Genomic DNA, 17,941 nt, shown 5'->3' on the forward strand with positions numbered 1-17,941 from the left:
AGTTGCTGAATTACAACTTATCACCAAGCTCAAAACCATGGAGGGACCTGGTTTGAACAGAGATATCGGATTCTTATCTCATTATACATGATAAGCGATCTTCAGCCATCTCAGCCCTTGCTTTTTCATGCAAAACCATTTGCAGTCGTTTTCGGTCATCAACAGCTATCAGTCAGTCAATCACCCACTTCCACCACCCTTCTGAGTGATCTCCCCTCCCCATCCCCACCCCTCCCCACCCCTCCCCACCCCTTCTCTACATAAGTGCCTGGGGACTCCCATTTCAATGTATCTGAAGAAGTGTGCATGCACACGAAAGCTCATACCAAAATAAAAACTTAGTTGGTCTTTAAGGTGCTACTGAAAGAATTTTTTTATTTTACTGCAGACTCACAGACTGACTCTCCTGAGCTGACATGCCTTCATTACAAATATAGTTGGGGCACTGGGCTGTTATAGCAACTACAGGCATAGGCAACCTCGGCCCTCCAGATGTTTTGGGACTGCAATTCCCATCTTCCCCAACCACTGGTCCTGTTAGCTAGGGATCATGGGAGTTGTGGTCCCAAAATATCTGGAGCAACTGGCTTGGCTGACCTTGCACCTGGGATTAGCTCATCCACGGGGAGATTTACATTCACGAAGGAAAGTAACCGCTTCTTGTGTCCAGTTATTGCAGCAGAACCCTGTGGCCAGAGCAGCTCCAGAAGTGGCGTCCCCTTTGGAGGCAGTGCTAGCTCCACCAGTTCAAGGTCCTGAGACGTCCCAATTTGTGCAGCTAGGACCTGCAGTGGCCTCTGCAAATTCCCAGCATTAAATGGATGCCCATGAGGAACATTTCCTAGGGGGCTAGCTAAGCAAACAACAACGGACCCCAACACAATATTAGAAATGAAATGGGTTTTCTGTGGGTCGACGTTTGCTCCGATTCAGCAGCAAACAGCGGATTTTCCCAGGAAAAGCAGCAGGAGAAAAGAAACAAAAAACCCCACCTTCTGGACCCGTGACTTGAATATTGTGGGACAAAACTCCTCCTCCTCCTCATTTTATTATTTATACACTGCCCATCTGGCTGGGTTTCCCCACTCACTCTGGGCAGCTCTCAACAGAACACTAAAAACAGAATAAAACTTCAAACATTAAAAACTTCCCTAAACTGGGCTGCTTTCAGGTGCCTTCTAAAAGTCAGATACCCGGTAGTTGTTTATTTCCTTGACATCTGATGGGAAGTGGGGGGGGGGGGGCGGGACGGGACGGGCTGAGTTGCAGGAAGCAAAGAGGAGGAATAAATGCAAATGGTAAGAATTAGGAGTTCCCCAAAGACTGGGGATTGGGAGCTGTGGTTTCTAGCTAGTTCATAACTGATCCAAAGTTAGCAGTGAGGTGACCAAGTTTGCTAATGACACTAAGCTGTTCGGGGTTGTTGAAATAAAAAGAGATTGTGAAGAGCTGCAAGGAGACCTGTCGAAAGTGAGTGAATGGGAGGGGGTGGGGAGGGCAAACGCAGTTCAATGTAATCCAGGGTCACTTTGAGGCAGAAAGTTTTGATTTCATGTCCAAGCTCATGGTTGTCTGAACTGGAAGCGATGGACCAGGAGCAAGACCTTGGGGTCATACTGGTAGTAGAGAGCTGGTTGAAGATGCTGGTTGAAGATGCCGTGGCCGCGAAAAAGGTCGAAATCTCTGCTGGGGGTCATTAGGAAAGGAAAATGAAACGGCTAATGTCATGAAACTGTCATTATACAAATCTCTGGTGCAGTGGCTGCATGTGGAACGCAGTTGTAGTTGCCACACTTCAAAACGGATATTGCTGAGGTGGGAAAGGTTCAGAAAACAGCCAAAATGACCGATCTTCCCATCTCCTACCTCTCTTTTTTATTTTTTTATAATAATATTTTATTGATTTTCCAAAAAAAAATTAGCAGAACACTAAACACAATAAAAAGAAAAACAAGATAAAAAAGAAAAATACAAATACAAATACAAAAAGCAGACAAAAAACCAAAAACATATAAAACATTATATCTTATCTTCTCACATTGTATATTTGGGACCTCCTCGGATTCCCGTTCTTGTGTTTCTTATGCATATTCCTAATTAGCAAATTCTATATCAAGATCTTAACCTTATAAAAACTCCTCCCCCCCCTCTAAATAACATCTTCACATATTCCACAGTTTTATTTACGGCTTAATTTCTACTCTAGAATATTACTTTAGCATGTTTTTTTAAATAAAATTTAAAATCTTTCCAATCTTCTTCCATCGCTTCTTCTCCCTGGTTGTGGATTCGTCCGGTCATCTCAGCCAGTTCCATAAATTCCATCACCTTCATCTGCCACTCATCAATTGTTGGTAATGTTTGTAGCTTCCAGTACTTGGCTATCAAGAGTCTCGCTGCAGTGGTGGCATACATAAAAAAAGATATATTCTTCTTGGGAATCTCCTTTCCTACTATGCCCACTTAACAAATGTGTATTTCAACACTTTCTTAAGTTCATTGTAAATCCCATCTCCTACCTCTCAACCAGGAAATGGTTGCTCAGGGCTGGCTGCCTTCTCACAAATGTATGGATGTGGCGTTTCTCTATTATCCACCGAGATGATTCCACTCTTCAGTGTTCCAGACAGAAAATACGATCCCACATTCAATGTTCCACTTCTGAAAGGTTCAAAAAGCCATTTATGAAAGGACTCCACCAGGGACAAAATCCACCCCAGCCATGAACGTTCTCTCTCACCGCACAATGGGCTGCCCCCTCAACTGTTGGCAGCGCCCAAATCTCCAGGGTGGCTGGTTGTAACCCCACATGGGCAACTGACTGCAGAAATCTAAGGCCGTAAAGATGGACAGTACGTTGCAATTGTGGAGAAGTGGCAGGTGAGAAATGAGTTGGGGGTCCCTATGCTGCTGCATGCACATGTTAAAGGAAAATCCTAGAGCTCGCTTAGGTTGTCAAACAAAGACACACTAGCCAGGAGTGTAGAAGCAAAAGAGCAGGCTGTAGGCCTGGTCTTTATTCAAAGACTCCTGCAACAGGACTTCCATGCACCACATGGCAGAAGCAGGAAGAAGTTTCCCTTTCTCCTCTGGTGAAGCATCATGCATCCATCATAGATACATCATGCATATGTCACAAACAGGGAGGGGTCTCTGGTAGAAACCGGGTCATCAGGTTTTGCCCCCAACCCTCCCTTGTCCTCCACCACACACCCATCAAGTGATACAAAGGCGATACTGTATTTACAAGTTCCTGGGCTTGCGGTCAGGTCATTGCACTGTTTTGTCCTGAGCACAAATCCATACTGTACTTGGATGGTTTGCTATTGTCCATGAGATGGCTACCTGTCTGACCCCCATCTACCAGGATGCAAGGGATTATCTCTTGTGCAAGAGGCTGTTGAGTGAGTACCTGGTCTCAGGTTTGAGGGATTATGGTTGCCCACATCCAGTGCCGGATTGACGTAGTATAAGCTCTAGTTTAGGGCCCCACTTTCTTGGGGCCCCCCCCAAAAAAAAAATTTGAAGGAAAAAACCTGGATGTACATTTCCAAAATATAAGATAAAAACCAAATGAAATAAAACCTACCTACAGCAAGTGTGTTCTGTGTTGTGTTGGCTCCTATGATGTAAGTTATGGGCCCCGCCTGCTCACCTGCTCCCTAAAATATCACGGGTTTTCTCATTTCTATATATAGGGTGCCTACATAGTTGCAGGGCAACATGTGCAAATGGCTTTAGATACCTGTTAGGTCCATGACTGACCATATAGCATATATTCAACACAAAAAACAGCAACAATTTGTTGTTGATAAAGGACAGCTGGACATAGAAAGGGCCCCATTCCCTTCAGGAGCTGAGGGCCTCATCCACCCTCAGTCCGGCCCTGCCCACATCCCAGACTCCCTCCTTGGTAGCCATTCCTTTCCTGAACAAAACAAAGATGGAATGGCATAAATCCGATACTGAAGCGGTTATATGACTTTCTGAAGTTTTCCCAGTGTACTGTACATAGATATATTCCTCAGTGAATTGTTCCATTTGGTAATGTGCAGCGGAGGCCCTTTGAATAGAGATACCGTAGGAAAAATTGTGATGAAGCGTTTTGTGGGGACATTTGCAGAAGTGATTGTGTTGATTTTGGTAGTAGGGGGGTGTACGATGTCCGCTGAAGGGGCAACCCCCCCAACCTTTACATAAATTCCAGTAACACAAACACACACCAAGTACCTTGCTGGATCCAAGACTGATCTAAGTCAGCCTCCTGTTCTCAGAGTGACCAGCCAGGCCCCTCTTGGGAAGCCACCAGGCAGGACCCGAGAGCAGCCTCTCTCTGCTCAGGCTCCCCAGCCCCTCCGATTCCCCTGAGGGGAAGCTGCCTCCGTCCTTCTTCTGCCCAGCTCAGACCCAGTTCTGGACAGGGAGTCTTCAGAGGACAAACCCGACACCCCACAGACCAGGGAACTTGGGGATCAGGCAGAATCCCATGGAGCAGGTCTGAAATGTCTACGGCAAATATCGTGCTGCAATCTAAGAAGTCTGTGCTGAGAATTTACAGTTGCCTGGCTGGGCATTTCTGTGCATTTCCTGAACTGAGAAAGACTTTTAAAACACAAGGTGCATGCTCAGCTTTCGGCATCACAGAACCCCAAAATTAGAAGGCAGGGACAAACCCAGAAGGGGGCGTCTACTGATACAAACAGGGAAATGGCTCCTCGTTTACAGACTGAAATATGTGAGGGTGGGGACTTCTCTGGTCCAGTTCAAACAGGGAGGAAAGTGGATGATAACAGCTAGATCAGGCATCCCCAAACTGCGGCCCTCCAGATGTTTTGGCCTACAACTCCCATGATCCCTAGCTAACAGGACCAGTGGTCGGGGATAATGGGAATTGTAGTCCAAAACATCTGGAGGGCCAAAGTTTGGGGATACCTAAGCTAGATGATGCTGAGGTGTGCACAGCAAGTGGAGCCAGAGGCAGGCAAGGGGAACAAAGCCTCCTCTCCTCTGGTCCCTATCCTCCTCTCCGCAGAGTCATGCAAGGGCCACACTGAGACTCAGGAGGAGGAGGAGGAGGGCTGGCTGGCTGGCCGGTGGGTCTGGCTGAGGGTTCTGGGGCAGCCTCTCCACTGCCTCCTTGGATCTTGTCTGGATTCCCCCTGTTGCCCCTGGACTGTTTTGGGCCTGGAGGGAGACTGATACCTCAGGTCTATTCCTTCTCATGGCTCTGCTTTGATTAAAGCCAAATTGGATACTGCCCTCTGTTTTCAAAAATGGGCTCCTGTAATTTGTCTCTCGCTTTGCATTGCCTGCTTCTTTTGCCAAAGTTTGTGATCCTTTTTCTTCTCACCTGGACAATTCTCTGACGGGGTCTTTGTGCCCTTCATAGCTTCCTCAATTCTGCTTGTTAACCACCCTGCCACCCTCTTGGCCCTGGTGGTTCTTTTCCCGAGAGGCTGTGGAAATTCTTTTTGCCTTCTGGGGGGACTGGATCCTTCCAATCCTGTAGTCATCCAGTAGGACCAGGCGGGAGCAAAAGGACCTTCTCTGGTGTACTTACCCTTCATAGGGGGTGCCATCAACCCAAGTGAAAACCAAATCCTTCTTCTTTTCAGACCATGTTTTTTGTAGTCCGATCCAGTATTCATTTGGCTGTTGAGTATGAGTCTAGGAGCAAAAAGTGTTTTTAGCCAGTGAGTGGAGTCAGAATTGTGATGGGTGGGTGTTATTTGGACAACGGGCTGTAAGTATCCCTGAAGGGGCGTCTCCACCCCCATCATTCTGCCTGGACATTGAGGTTCTCCTCCAAGGGCCTTCTGGCAGTTCCCTCACTGCGAGAAGCCAAGTTACAGGGAACCAGGCAGAGGGCCTTCTCGGTGGTGGTGCCCACCCTGTGGAACGCCCTCCCATGGTCGTAGGCAGGGGGGCAGGAGGGGGCAGTTGTCCCCCCTAGAAGCAGGGCAGCTGGCCAGCCTGCCCCGCTGCCCGCCCGGTGTCGTCTCCCTTCTCCCTGGCTGGCTGTGGGGCGGGTGGAGGGAAAGCCCCAGAGCCGCGCAAAGCGGTTGCCTGGCTTTCCCTCTGCCCGCCCCACAGCCAGCAAGGGAGAAGGGAGCTTTCCTTGCCCCACTGTGGCCCCTCCCCCTCCCCCTTGCCCCCCTAATTTTCATCCTGGCTACGCCCCTGCACTCTCCTATCAGATATCAAGGAAATAAACAACTATATGACTTTTAGAAGACACCTGAAGGCAGCCCTGTTTAGGGAAGTTTTTAATGTTTGAAGTTTTATTCTGTTTTTAATGCTCTGTTGAAAGCCGCCCAGAGTGGCTGGGGAAACCCAGCCAGATGGGTGGGGGTATAAATAATAATAATATATTGTTATTATTCTCATCCCTGGGGTCCTAAGGAGCTGCTGTTTCTGCTCCCCTTGACTGCATTTGTCCTGCTTCCATTTCATTTCCTCGTCTCTGAGACTTCCCCTTCCCCGTCCTTTCTTCCTGACAGCCAAAATGCCTCTTTCCTCAAGTGTGGTTAAACCCTGCTCACTTTGGCAGGTTTACATTCAAGGTCCTTCCTGATTCAGGGATGGGATTTCACTGAAAGGCTGGCTAAAACAGGGGAGGAAACCTTTTCTTAGCAGTGCCTTGCAGTGACGTTGTGAGGTCAGGGGGAGCCAAACGGGTTCCCCCACCCCTAGTGCCGAATATCCTTGCTCTGCAGGTGGGGGTGGGGGTGGCCTATCCCTAGAGGTCCCTCTGGTCCATTTTGCTCAACAGAGCAAGTTGTGGGTCATGGCTGACCATGAATGAGCAGCAGGCCAGATCATTCCTGCTTCACTCCTCCCTTGGCAGGAGGAGCAGCAGCAACAGGAGAGGAAGCCAAGCTGAGCGCAATGTCTGGACTGGGGTCTCCATTTGGGTTTGTTCAAGGCAGGTGAAAATACCTGTCTCGGTTCAGAACCAACTGTTTGTTCACAGCAAGCCAGGAACCATTGCTAACAGCGGAGTGGGAACTGGGCCACACTGCACATCCCTCGCTCCCCGTGTTCTCATTGCTTCCACTTCTGTGATTTTGACTTCCCGTTCTATGATTTGGGTCCCCATCTTGGGCGGAACTGGAGATCAACACGCTTACTGGCCAGGAAGGCTTGACTCTGGACTCGACGTCCCCTCCCCGCCCTCGCTTTATGTTTGAGCTACTGTACTTGTATCCTACACTTATTACCTCCTCGTCCCTTGCTATTACACCATCCCATAATTCCCTTGCACTCCAGGGCTTTAAAATAAGCAGCTGAGATGATCTGGCTTGGCAGGCTTCCCTGCTGTTTCTCCAGCTCTTCCTTTCGGATGAAGGTGAAGCCCACAGGCATTTCCACCTGAAGATCTTCCATCCATGAGGACAGCAGCCTGGATGGAGGAGGAGAAGAAGGTCAAGAGAGCGGCTTTCAGCTTCTGAGCAGCTGAGACTCTCAGGTGGCCTCAGGGTGGCAGCCAAGCCCTGCTGGGACACAGACCTATCCTGCCCATCTGCTCAGAGCCTGTGTGCCGCTCCAGGATATCTCGATTTGGGGGGTGAGATTCATAATAAACAACTATCAGACTTTTAGAAGACATCTGAAGGCAGCCTTGTTTAGTTTTAAAAAAAATGTTTGATGTATCGCTTAATAATAATAATAATAATAATAATAATAATAATAATATTCTGTTGGGAGCCATCCAGAGTGGGTGGGGTATAAATATTATTGTTGTTGTTGTTGTTGTTGTTGTTGTTGTTGTTGTTGTTGTTGTTGTTATTAGCATCCTGGCAGATTCCGATTTGGTGCTCTTCAGCAACAAATCTTTCTAGTGGCTTTCCAGAAGAGAATCTGTGCTAGGTCCAGTTCATGCGATATTATAGAGCAGCAATGTCCAAATGGTCGACTGCGATAGACAGGTAGATCTCCAGGGTGCTCCAGGTTGATCGCAGGAGCCAAAAAAGTGACCCTCCTGTTTCTCCTTAGCGCTCACAACGTGCCCTGTCCCTGGCGCTACATCCCATCATTGCTGCCAATTGGGGGAATGAGGGAGGGCGGGGGCCTGTAGGACAAGTGTTTCAATTCAATCCTTCCTCCCCAAATCTCAACAACTAATGCCGACTCTGGTCTGTCCCCCTGAAAAAGCTCAATGCCAATGGGTAGATCACTGCCAGTTTTGTTATACTGGGAGTAGATCACATTCTCTGTAGAGTTGGACGTGCCTGTTAAAGAGAAGAAGTGATGATGGGTGGTGCCTGGTGGCTGCTGGGCACAAAAAGCAACTTGTGATCTGGGAGATTCGCCCCAGAGGCTGTGGGAGAGTTTCAGCTTCATTTTGTATGTTCCTGGGATGCGGTGAGTGGGTCACACTGAGCACAGAGGTGGTGCCCCCTCCCAGCCCATCAACAGGCCACACCCCTGAAATAAATGCTCATCTGTCTCAGCAATGAACAGGGTCAGGGCTCCCCCAAGAGCCACATGTGGGATGCGCTACATAGATAGCAGTCAAGTACAACATTCCTTGTTTTTCTAGCATGGACATGCAAGGGGATGTTTGGTCCAGTCAGTCAGAACTTCCCGTTTCCTCCTGGGCTGGGAGATACTTCCTTTGCATGTGACTAGAGGTGGAAGTGACCTTACCTGTGCAGGTAACAAAAAGGACAAGGTACACAACCATTTCTCTCTCTTTTTGACTTCCTCCATCGTAGGACCAGCAGCCTTTTAGCTAGAAATGATCTGTTGGCCAACAGAGGACAAAGGGGCTATATCCATATGGGATAGATCAGGCATCCCCAATCTTCGGCCCTCCAGATGTTTTGGACTACAATTCCCATCATCCCTGACGACTGGTCCTGTTAGCTAGGGATCATGGGAGTTGTAGGCCAAAATATATGGAGGGCCGCAGTTTAGGGATGCCTGGGATAGATCCACATGCACTTTGTAACTAAGTCTGCCTTCAGGGATCCATCTGTGAACTGAATGTGTGAGTAAACTTCTTTTATATACTTTACACCAGATTGTGTCGTGTTTATTCTTTTAAGAGAGTTATACAGTAAGGGGACTTGCCAGGAATCTAATATTAAGAGGCTTAAACAAGCCTGCAACCAGCTACCTGCTGTGCATTTAAAACTCTGCCAAGTAAAGGAACTTGCTAGCACATTAGGAAGAAGATTAATAAACAATATATTCTCTCCTGCCTCCCTGAACATTCCCACCCCACAGACCTACCCATCTGCTGGCAAGAAGTGGCTTGGCCCAGCGCTCTCTCAACTTGCTCCTTCTCCCGCTTCAGATGCGTCAGGTTGTGGTCCGCTTGCCTCACTTGGTCTCCCAGCTGCTGCTGTGTCCTGTTCCCATCCCTCCAGCTCTCCTCCAGGGCCTTCCGGGTGAAACGGAGATCTCTTTCAGCCTCGCGGAGCAGCTCCTGAGAACGGGACAGGCCCCCCTCCAAGGTGCTGACTCTCTGGGCCAGGAGGTTGCTCTGGGCCGTGTGGTTTAGGGATTCCCGCTGGAGTTGCTGGGAGACCTGCCCATCTGCAGAGGGGAAGGGGGGGACACCAGGTTGGGCTCTTCCCTGGCAGGACCACCCAGAACAGCCAAAGCAGCTGGTCTCCCTTTTACCTGGCTTTTCCCCAGGGGACCACACCCCTGCAAGGTGGGCCTCATGAACTACATTATTCAAATGCACCTTTTCATGGCCCGAGCCCAGGGCAGAGAGGGCAAGCTGTGAGCCAACTGTGATTCCCCCCGCCCCCCATTGATTGGCTTTTCCCAGGGTGATGGATTTGGGCAGGGGGCCCCCACTACTCACATCGGACCCCCAGTCCTATGGCGGTGGTGAGAAGGAACAGGCAGGTGGCCAACAATGCCAGGATGGCGTACCAGGTCGGACGGTCTGACTCTGCAAGAGAAACTCACTGGGATCAGCTGGGGGTTCTTACTGACTGCTTTGAGCCCCAAAGCTGCCCGGTTGCAGCTGGGAAATGACCACTTGCCCCCTGGTCATAAGCATGTTCAGGACTGTGTGTCTGTGCTGCGTATGAGAAGGAGGCAAGAAGGTGGACTCGCGCAGGGATGGATCCTGCCTTCAGTGCCCCTCGCTGTGAAGGCCTTCCTGAAAATGTTGAATGACTAGTTGTTGAGGAATGAGCATGTTTTGAAATGGGTGCAGACAAGCCTCATCCTCTGGGGAGTTTGGCTCTGTTGCAGAAAATACCCCCCCCCCTTTATAACAGCTCATCCAGTCATTGTTCTGTAGTAAAACTGGGCACTGGGAAGAGAATTAGCTGAGTGGCAGAACAGCTGCTCTGCATGCAGAAGGTGCCAGGCTCAGTCCCTGGTGGCATCTCCAGGGAGGGATGGGAGAGGCCCCAGTCTGAAACTGCGGAGGGCTGCTGCCAGCCTGGGGAGACAATGCTGGGCTGGGTTGCCAAACACTCTGTGCTCCAAAGCTATGGTTTTCCCAATAGTGATGTATGGAAGTGAGAGCTGGACCACAAAGAAGGCTGATCACCGAAGAATTGATGCTTTTGATTTATGGTGCTGGAGGAGACTCTTGAGAGTCCCATGGACTGCAAGAAGATCAAACTTATCCATTCTGAAGGAAATGAGCAGCCCTGAGTGCTCACTGGAAGGACAGATCCTGAAGCTGAGGCTCCAATACTTTGGCCACCTCATGAGAAGAGAAGACTCCCTGGAAAAGACCCTGATGTTGGGAAAGATGGAGGGCACTAGGAGAAGGGGACGACGGAGGACGAGATGGTTGGACAGTGTTCTCGAAGCTACTAACATGAGTCTGACCAAACTGCGGGAGGCAGTGCAAGACAGGAGTGCCTGGCGTGCTCTGGTCCATGGGGTCACGAAGAGTCGGACACGACTAAATGACTAAACGACAGCAACAAATGGAAGATGTCTGGAATCTAGATCCCAAGCAGGAAAATGATTAGTCTCAGAATACGGCTTTCCCCCTAAAAGGCAGCGATCCCACCTCTCAAGCATCCATAATGATAGCTCAGCCTTCTCCCTCCATCTCCTCGGCTGTCTTCAAGTTGCCCAGGGAGGAGATGCGAGAAGACTTGGCGGTGCAGACTGAAAGTTGGAAGCAAAGGGAGAGGGAAAGATAAAGGCCCGGATTCCACGAACCCGACACTGAGGCGCAAGGGGTCCAGCAAACTGCATTGGGATCCCCCTCCCTCGCCTCTCCCTGGGCTCCCCCAATCAGCTCTGGGTGGTCAGGAGAGCCCCCAGGACAACATGCAAAGGGAGGAGAGCAAGCGGGGATCGGAAGGGGATTTTCATTTTTGTGGGGGGTAGGGGATTTTATTTTTATTTTTTTATAAGACATGTATGAGAGATAGCTGGGCGGACACCCTCCCCTGTCTTCTCTCGTTACTCTAGAGCCCACTGGTGGCAGAGGTGGGTTCGGGGGGGGGGGGAGGGGAATAAACCCAGCTATAAAATGGACCACCTTCAACTATTCACCCTGCATGGGACTCTCTCGTGGCAGGAGGGGGCTCATGGGGGTGGGTGGGAAAGGGTGGCTGAATATGATATGTATGTCTTGTTTTATCTTATAAAATTAATAAAAATTATTATATATATAAAATAAGACCAAGCGGGGATCGTTCCACCTGGCAAGCAGAAGAGCAGGAGTCTGGACTCTGAAGGCTCCTTGGTGGCAGGTGATGTTGTCAATGGATGTGGAGGATGAATGTGGAGGACAAGGGGCTGCATTGCAAGGAGGACTTCTGCCGGGGGCCTGTGGATTTAATGGTGATTAGATACCTGGCACAATACTCAGACTGACTTACTTTCTGAGTATATTTCACTTTACAAGGTCCTTGTAAGCATAGCTCCGAATGCTGAAAGTCACATGCATGTGGAGTATTATTGTTTGGCTTATGTATTAATTATTTGAGCAGACAAAACCAGCTGGACAGATGGGTGTTTTAATGGTATTACCTGACCAGAAGACGAGGCAGGTCAGAAATCTATTGAGAGAAGTAGCCCTTTCATCATCTTGAACTTGTATTTTAAGTTTCTCAGATAAATGGAAAACCTTCCTTATCTATGACGTTTTCTTACTTCTGCAAAACACCAGAATGAGTCATATTTGCTTGATTAAAAAAAGTTCCACTTACAGTAAATAAGGAAAATAAAATGCAGACTTTGCATTTTAAATGTCAGTGGTCTCCAGACGTGCTGATTTGCTAAGCAAAGTGGCCCTCGGTGGAAAGGGAAACTGGGTTGGGCGACTCCAGGCAATCTGTTTGTTGCGTAGTTACTTGCACCAAACTTAGGTGAACTTATTTATTCAGCATTTAGGTAGAGGTAAAGCATTTGGAGGTCTTTAAGCGGAGGCTTGACAGGCATATGTCAAGAATGCTTTGATGGTGTTTCCTGCTTGGCAGGGGGTTGGACTGGATGGCCCTTGTGGTCTCTTCCAACTCTACGATTCTATGATTAGGAAGAACTTCCTGACAGTAAGAGCTGTTTGACAGTGGGATTTGCTGCCAAGGAGTGTGGTGGAGTCTCCTTTAAGCAGAGGCTTGACAGACATATGTCAAGAATGCTTTGATGGTGTTTCCTGCTTGGCAGGGGGTTGGACTGGATGGCCCTTGTGGTCTCTTCCAACTCTAGGATTCTAGGATTTGTTCTGAATTGTTTGTGATTGCTTGCCCTTAGTCATTTGTTCACCCCACACTTTTTAATAATAATAATAATAAATAATAATAATAATAATTTATTTATTATTTATACCCCGTCCATCTGGCTGGGTTTCCCCAGCCACTCTGAGCAGCTTCCAACAGAAAAATAAAACAATTGATTAAATATTAAAAGCCTCCCCAAATCCGTTTCCCCATCACTTTCCAAACCAAGAAAACGCAGATTCTTTCCCTTTTTAAGTCTGATCCTTTTAAAAAATGGATTTGCTGCAGTTGGGTGTCAGAGTCCCGTAATCTGTGCATACCTAAATGTCTCCTGCAAAACAGTGGCAACCTGGAGGGGCCCTTTGCTCGCTTGTTTACTTAGAAGAGTTCTCTAAAGCAGGGCACTTCAGAAGAGCACAATATTGCACAAAACCAGTCATCATCTTGAAACAACCTGCTCCTCCCCCCCCCCCGCAACATGTGGAATAAAATGTGGTCCCTACTTTTAAAGCTGAGGTTTCGCACTCCCAGATTTGGAATTGTGTTTTGAAGCTGCCTGCCTGTGCCGGATAAAAGACTGGATACTGCTGGAAAAAACACAGTTGCTAGATTTGGAGGGTCATGATGTCAAACATGGCTGGCATGCTTGTACTGTATCTTGTATGGCAAAGCAGGAATATGTAAAAGCTTTGCCAACTGTGTTATTAGAAAAATAATAATTAGGGTGTGTGGAAAATACAAAAAAATTAGAAAATAAAACCCCAAGGTGGTGATCCCCAATAGAAGCTGAGACAAGGAAAAATAATGAGTGGTAACTGGGGTACCTATAATGATACTTTTCAGGAGAATAAAAAAATGAAAAAAATGAAGAGATTAAAGAATGTTTCGGACTGGCTAAACTTTCATCAAATCAATTCAAAATGTAAGGTGAATAAGAAATGGGGATTTGCAGAAAACCATCACAATTCGAAAAAGAAATATTAAGACCTAGAGTTAAAAATTTATCTCAAATGTATAGGATATTGTTAGATTGGGAAACTAAATAAAAATTTGTGAAATCATCTATGATCAAACGGGCACAAGATGCGAGTCACAATATTAATCTGAACCTGTGAGAACATTTGTTGAAAATAAATTTGAAATTCACTGCTAGTTTAAACTGTTTGAAAATGATCCACAGGTGGTACTTGATGCCAAGTAAACAAGCTAAAATGTTTAGAACTAAAATGGCCCATGCTAGAAATGTAAAGAAACAATTGGCACATTTTATCACTCATGCTGGTCTTGTAGAATAATTAAAGAATTACGGGAGGTGGTTTGTAACCTATTTAAGAAAATGTTTAAAAGAATGTTTCCTAAAAATCCAGAAGCCTTCCTTCTGGGAATAATAACAATAGACCCCCCCCCCAAAAAAAATATATCAAACTACTCTATGGATGTGACTACAGCGGCCCGAATTCTGGTAGCACAAAAGTGGAGAACAGTACCATCAAGAGAATATATAGAACTTGCCAGTATGACAGATTAATAAAGACGCTATGAATTTATAAGAGGACTGGACATTATATATAGAATATATATGGAAAAACATTTTAACAAGAAAATAAGTGTGACTAACTGAAAAAAGAATGCTCAGCAGTGGAGGTGACAAAGTGGGACAGGGGTAAGGCAATGAAAATAATTTAGTAGAATAAGAAAACACAGTCAAAAAGACAACAGACAGGAAACCAGAGAAAGAGTCGACGGGGAGTTAAAATTAAGGTTTATAAGAGTTAATTAAACTGGAGGAATAAGTTATGTTGCTATTATTATTTACAAATTATTTATATTATTTACAAATTAAAAATTGTCCAGTAGCACCTTATAGACCAACTAAGTTTGTTCTGGTATAAGCTTTTCATGTGCATTCACACTTCAGGGTTTATTTTATTTTATTTTGACTGCGTCAGAAATAAAACCAACACAGCTGAATCTATTATTATTTACATTATTATTATTAGGCGGTGGAAGACAGGAGTGCCTGGCATGCTATGGTCCAACAATTATTTCTTTCCCCACTCTTTCTTACTGTTATGGGTCTGACTGTAACATATTATGCATTGATGATATGATAAAACAGAAAAGCAAAAAATAAAAAATAAAAACCACTAAATAGGCAGAGTAGACAGACACCAGCCTATGCCCCCCATGCTTTTTACGGAGCCCATGGCAAAAAAAATAAAATTGGTTTGTTAAAATTTAGTTGATAAAATAAGAAAAGTATTAGGACATAATTTGTGAGACCCTCCCCTCCCCCGAGATTTTGACTACCTGGGACCCTCCACAGGGTTTAATCCAGCACTGGTGAAGAGCCTCCCATTTGGTGGAGGAGGAAGGATGGCCATCTCCAGACCCCCCCTCCTTCCTTCTCTGGCAGCATCCTCCTAGTGGGGAGGGTACCAGATACTCACCTCTTGCGTCTTCTGGTTTCCTGGGGGTCTCCTCCTCCTCCTCTTCCTCCTCCTCCCCCCTGGGCCTGGGCCCCTGGATGTTCTCATAGGTGAGCTCCCCATCATTTGGCTCTGGAAGACAAGGTGGTGTGAGGAACAGGTGGTGACATGGGGGGGGAGCTGGGGGGGAGATCTGGGCTGGCTGCACCTCTACCTTCCTCCTGGCTCTCCTCCCTTCGAAGGACCTTCGCAAATCTCAGGTCAGCGTAAGTCACCCCCTGAGACATCCTGGGAGCTCCAGCCCTGCCCCTGAGATGCCCCTGGGGTGGGGGAAGCAGTTGCTTGGGCTTCACATGCTCTACACAGGAAGAGTGGGGCTGGGCCACTGGTCCTCAGGAGCAGATGGGACCCACAGAGCCTCAGATCCAGACTCCTGCTGCCCACGCTCTGTGAGGTGGGGTCTGGAAGGGAACGCCCTCCCCTGGTCCCCAGAGGGCAGGCAGGTGCCTGATGTGCTCGCTGTCTGCCCCTGCAGAGCAAAGCATGTGCCGTGGGCTGAGTGTGGGGCCACAGTTCACTGGTTAAGTGTAGACCTCGTGCGCATGAATGAGGACGTGGGCTCATTTCCTTCCTCTTCCAAAGTATAGCCATTCAAGCAGACTCTTCTAGAACTACAAGACTCTGGTGAATGTTCCTGCCACATCAGAGGCAGGAGTATGAGCTACCGTATTTTTCCGTGTATAAGACTATCCCCCCCCCCCATTTTTGTAGTTTAAAATAAGGGGTCATCTTATAAACAGATAGTGCATTTTCTTAATTTTGAATCTCCCAAAATAGGGGGGTGTCTTATACATGGGGGGTGTTATACACGGAAAAATACGGTATATACAAAATATTAATTCAAGAAGGATACTGATAAGCTGGAACGTGTCCAGAAGAGGGCAACCAAAATGGTCAAAGGCCTGGAAACGATGCCTTATGAGGAACAGCTTAGGGAGCTGGGTATGTTTAGCCTGGAGAAGAGAAGGTTAAGGGGTGATATGATAACCATGTTCAAATATATAAAAGGATGTCATATAGAGGAGGGAGAAAGGTTGTTTTCTGCTGCTCCAGAGAAGCGGACACGGAGCAACGGATTCAAACTACAAGAAAGAAAATTCCACCTAAACATTAGGAAGAACTTCCTGACAGTAAGAGCTGTTCGGCAGTGGAATTTGCTGCCAAGGAGTGTGGTGGAGTCTCCTTCTTTGGAGGTCTTTAAGCAGAGGCTTGACAGCTATCTGTCAGGAATGCTTTGATGGTGTTTCCTGCTTGGCAGGGGGTTGGACTGGATGGCCCTTGTGGTCTCTTCCAACTCTATGATTCTATGATTCTATGAATTGAGGGGAAATTTGTCCATCTTACGGCCACAAATATTCCCTAGGAAATGAACTTTCAAGTAATAATCTCTATTAGAAATAGAAAATGGAAGACCCTTTGGGGGCTTTTAAAAGAGTTTTGGTCCAATGAAGGGAATCCTTTTGAAACTCTTAGGTTGGATATTTCCCCTTTGCAAATATCCCACAGGATCCCAGGGGCAACATCAACCTGTGGGAGGGGATGTGGGGAGACTGGATCTTACAAACGTATATGGTAGTTTTTCAGTTCCGCTTACCCGTTCTGTGTTCTGGTATTTAAAGAATTGAGTTTCACCTTGTTGCCTGCCATTCCAGTCTCCAAGCAGTGGGAAATTCCAGGGGTTCCTGGTGTTTATGCAGGGTCCGAGTTCCTCACAAAGTGGGGCAGCAGAAATGGAAATAGCCATGCAATGGCGCACTGCCTTGGGCTTGAACATTGAGCATGCATGGGCAATAGCCCCGGCTGAAAAGCTGATGTGCTAGAAGCATGCAACCAAAGAACTTCTAGCCCCCATCTTTTCTATGATGTGTGGTAACAGTTTTTTGATTAGTTACAGGTAGGTAGCTGTCTTGGTCAGCTGTAGTCGAAGCAAAATTTAAAAAATTCCTTCCGGTAGCACCTGAGAGACCAACTAAGTTTGTCATTGGTATGAGCTTTCATGTGCAGGCACACTTCTTATATGTGTCAAAAAGATTGTGTTTATAACCCTCCCCCAAGATTTCATGGTCATATGTGGAAAGATTTTATTTGTGTGTGAACTGTAAGAATCTGATATGTTTAAGCAACATGGTTGCTGGTCTGTGAGTGATGTTGTCTTTGTATATGGGGAAAATGAATGTTCCTAAATATTTTCCCCAGAGAGTTTGGGCACCACCACTGCATCAGCCAGCACAGCCGAGGGGTGGGGGGTTTTTTGGGGGGGAGGGGAGGGTCCCAGCAACACATACTTGGGATCTGGTTTTCCTGGTATGAAAGTCCTTGGAGTTGGTAGGCATTTTCTCTGATAGAATTCTCTCTCTTTTTTATTTACATGCACACACACATGCTGAGCATCAGATGGAAGGGGTTTCACAGCATTAGCCAACAGCCAAGGCAAGCAAGCCAATGGGGGTAAGCTTCTACAGCAGCGGTGTCCAAACTTTTTTCCAAAGAGGGCCAGATTTGATGAAGTGAAGGGCCGCGAGGGCCGACCAAAGTTGTTGAGCTTTTTTTTTAGGATTGAAGTTGTTGAGTTTTTTTTTTAGGATTTTACCCCAGGAAATAAACTGCCACAGGGGCCAGGCTAAACCAACCAGTGGGCCGGATTAGGCCCCCGAAACAGACTTTCGACATGCCTGTTCTGTGTGATACAACCGTTTTCCTTTCTGAGTGGTGGAGTCTCCTTCTTTGGAGGTCTTTAAGCAGAGGCTTGACAGCCATCTGTCAAGAATGCTTTGATGGTGTTTCCTGCTTGGC

The 17,941-nt window shown here is 47.1% G+C and overlaps 1 protein-coding gene across 4 annotated transcripts; it reads right to left on the reverse strand.

Moving 5' to 3' along the window:
• Window positions 1-1,758: 1,758 nt before the first annotated feature.
• On the reverse strand, window positions 1,759-15,504 carry LOC132592789 (B-cell differentiation antigen CD72-like). Of its 4 annotated transcripts, none has more exons than XM_088652613.1 (8): window positions 15,303-15,504; window positions 15,110-15,220; window positions 9,821-9,910; window positions 9,238-9,543; window positions 7,221-7,402; window positions 5,561-5,667; window positions 2,520-2,661; window positions 1,759-1,866 (listed from the first exon to the last, which is right to left on the reverse strand). In XM_088652613.1, exons 1-7 carry the CDS (start codon window positions 15,373-15,375, stop codon window positions 2,523-2,525), a joined length of 1,008 nt encoding a protein of 335 aa, XP_088508739.1. In that variant the 5' UTR covers window positions 15,376-15,504; the 3' UTR covers window positions 1,759-1,866; window positions 2,520-2,522. The 4 variants fall into 4 exon arrangements, 2 of the variants coding, with proteins under 2 accessions (XP_088508739.1, XP_088508738.1); XM_088652612.1 differs by lacking the exon at window positions 1,759-1,866 and adding an exon at window positions 1,887-2,396; XR_015945964.1 differs by lacking the exons at window positions 1,759-1,866; window positions 7,221-7,402 and adding an exon at window positions 1,887-2,396.
• Between the last annotated feature and the right edge of the window lie 2,437 nt (window positions 15,505-17,941).

Source organism: Zootoca vivipara, chromosome 10 (genome assembly GCF_965207765.1).
Source record: "Zootoca vivipara chromosome 10, rZooViv2.hap1.1, whole genome shotgun sequence".
Lineage (NCBI taxonomy): Eukaryota > Metazoa > Chordata > Lepidosauria > Squamata > Lacertidae > Zootoca > Zootoca vivipara.

What these genes read in the sequence shown, in the direction of transcription:
- LOC132592789 (XM_088652613.1), bottom strand. Translation starts at nt 15,375, where the DNA reads ATGTCTCAGGGGGTGACTTACGCTGACCTGAGATTTGCGAAGGTCCTT. An exon ending in GGAGGAGAGCCAGGAGGAAG is followed by an intron (nt 15,221 to 15,302) that starts GTAGAGGTGCAG and finishes CTTGTCTTCCAG; the next exon opens with AGCCAAATGATGGGGAGCTC. An exon ending in GAAACCAGAAGACGCAAGAG is followed by an intron (nt 9,911 to 15,109) that starts GTGAGTATCTGG and finishes TTTCTCTTGCAG; the next exon opens with AGTCAGACCGTCCGACCTGG.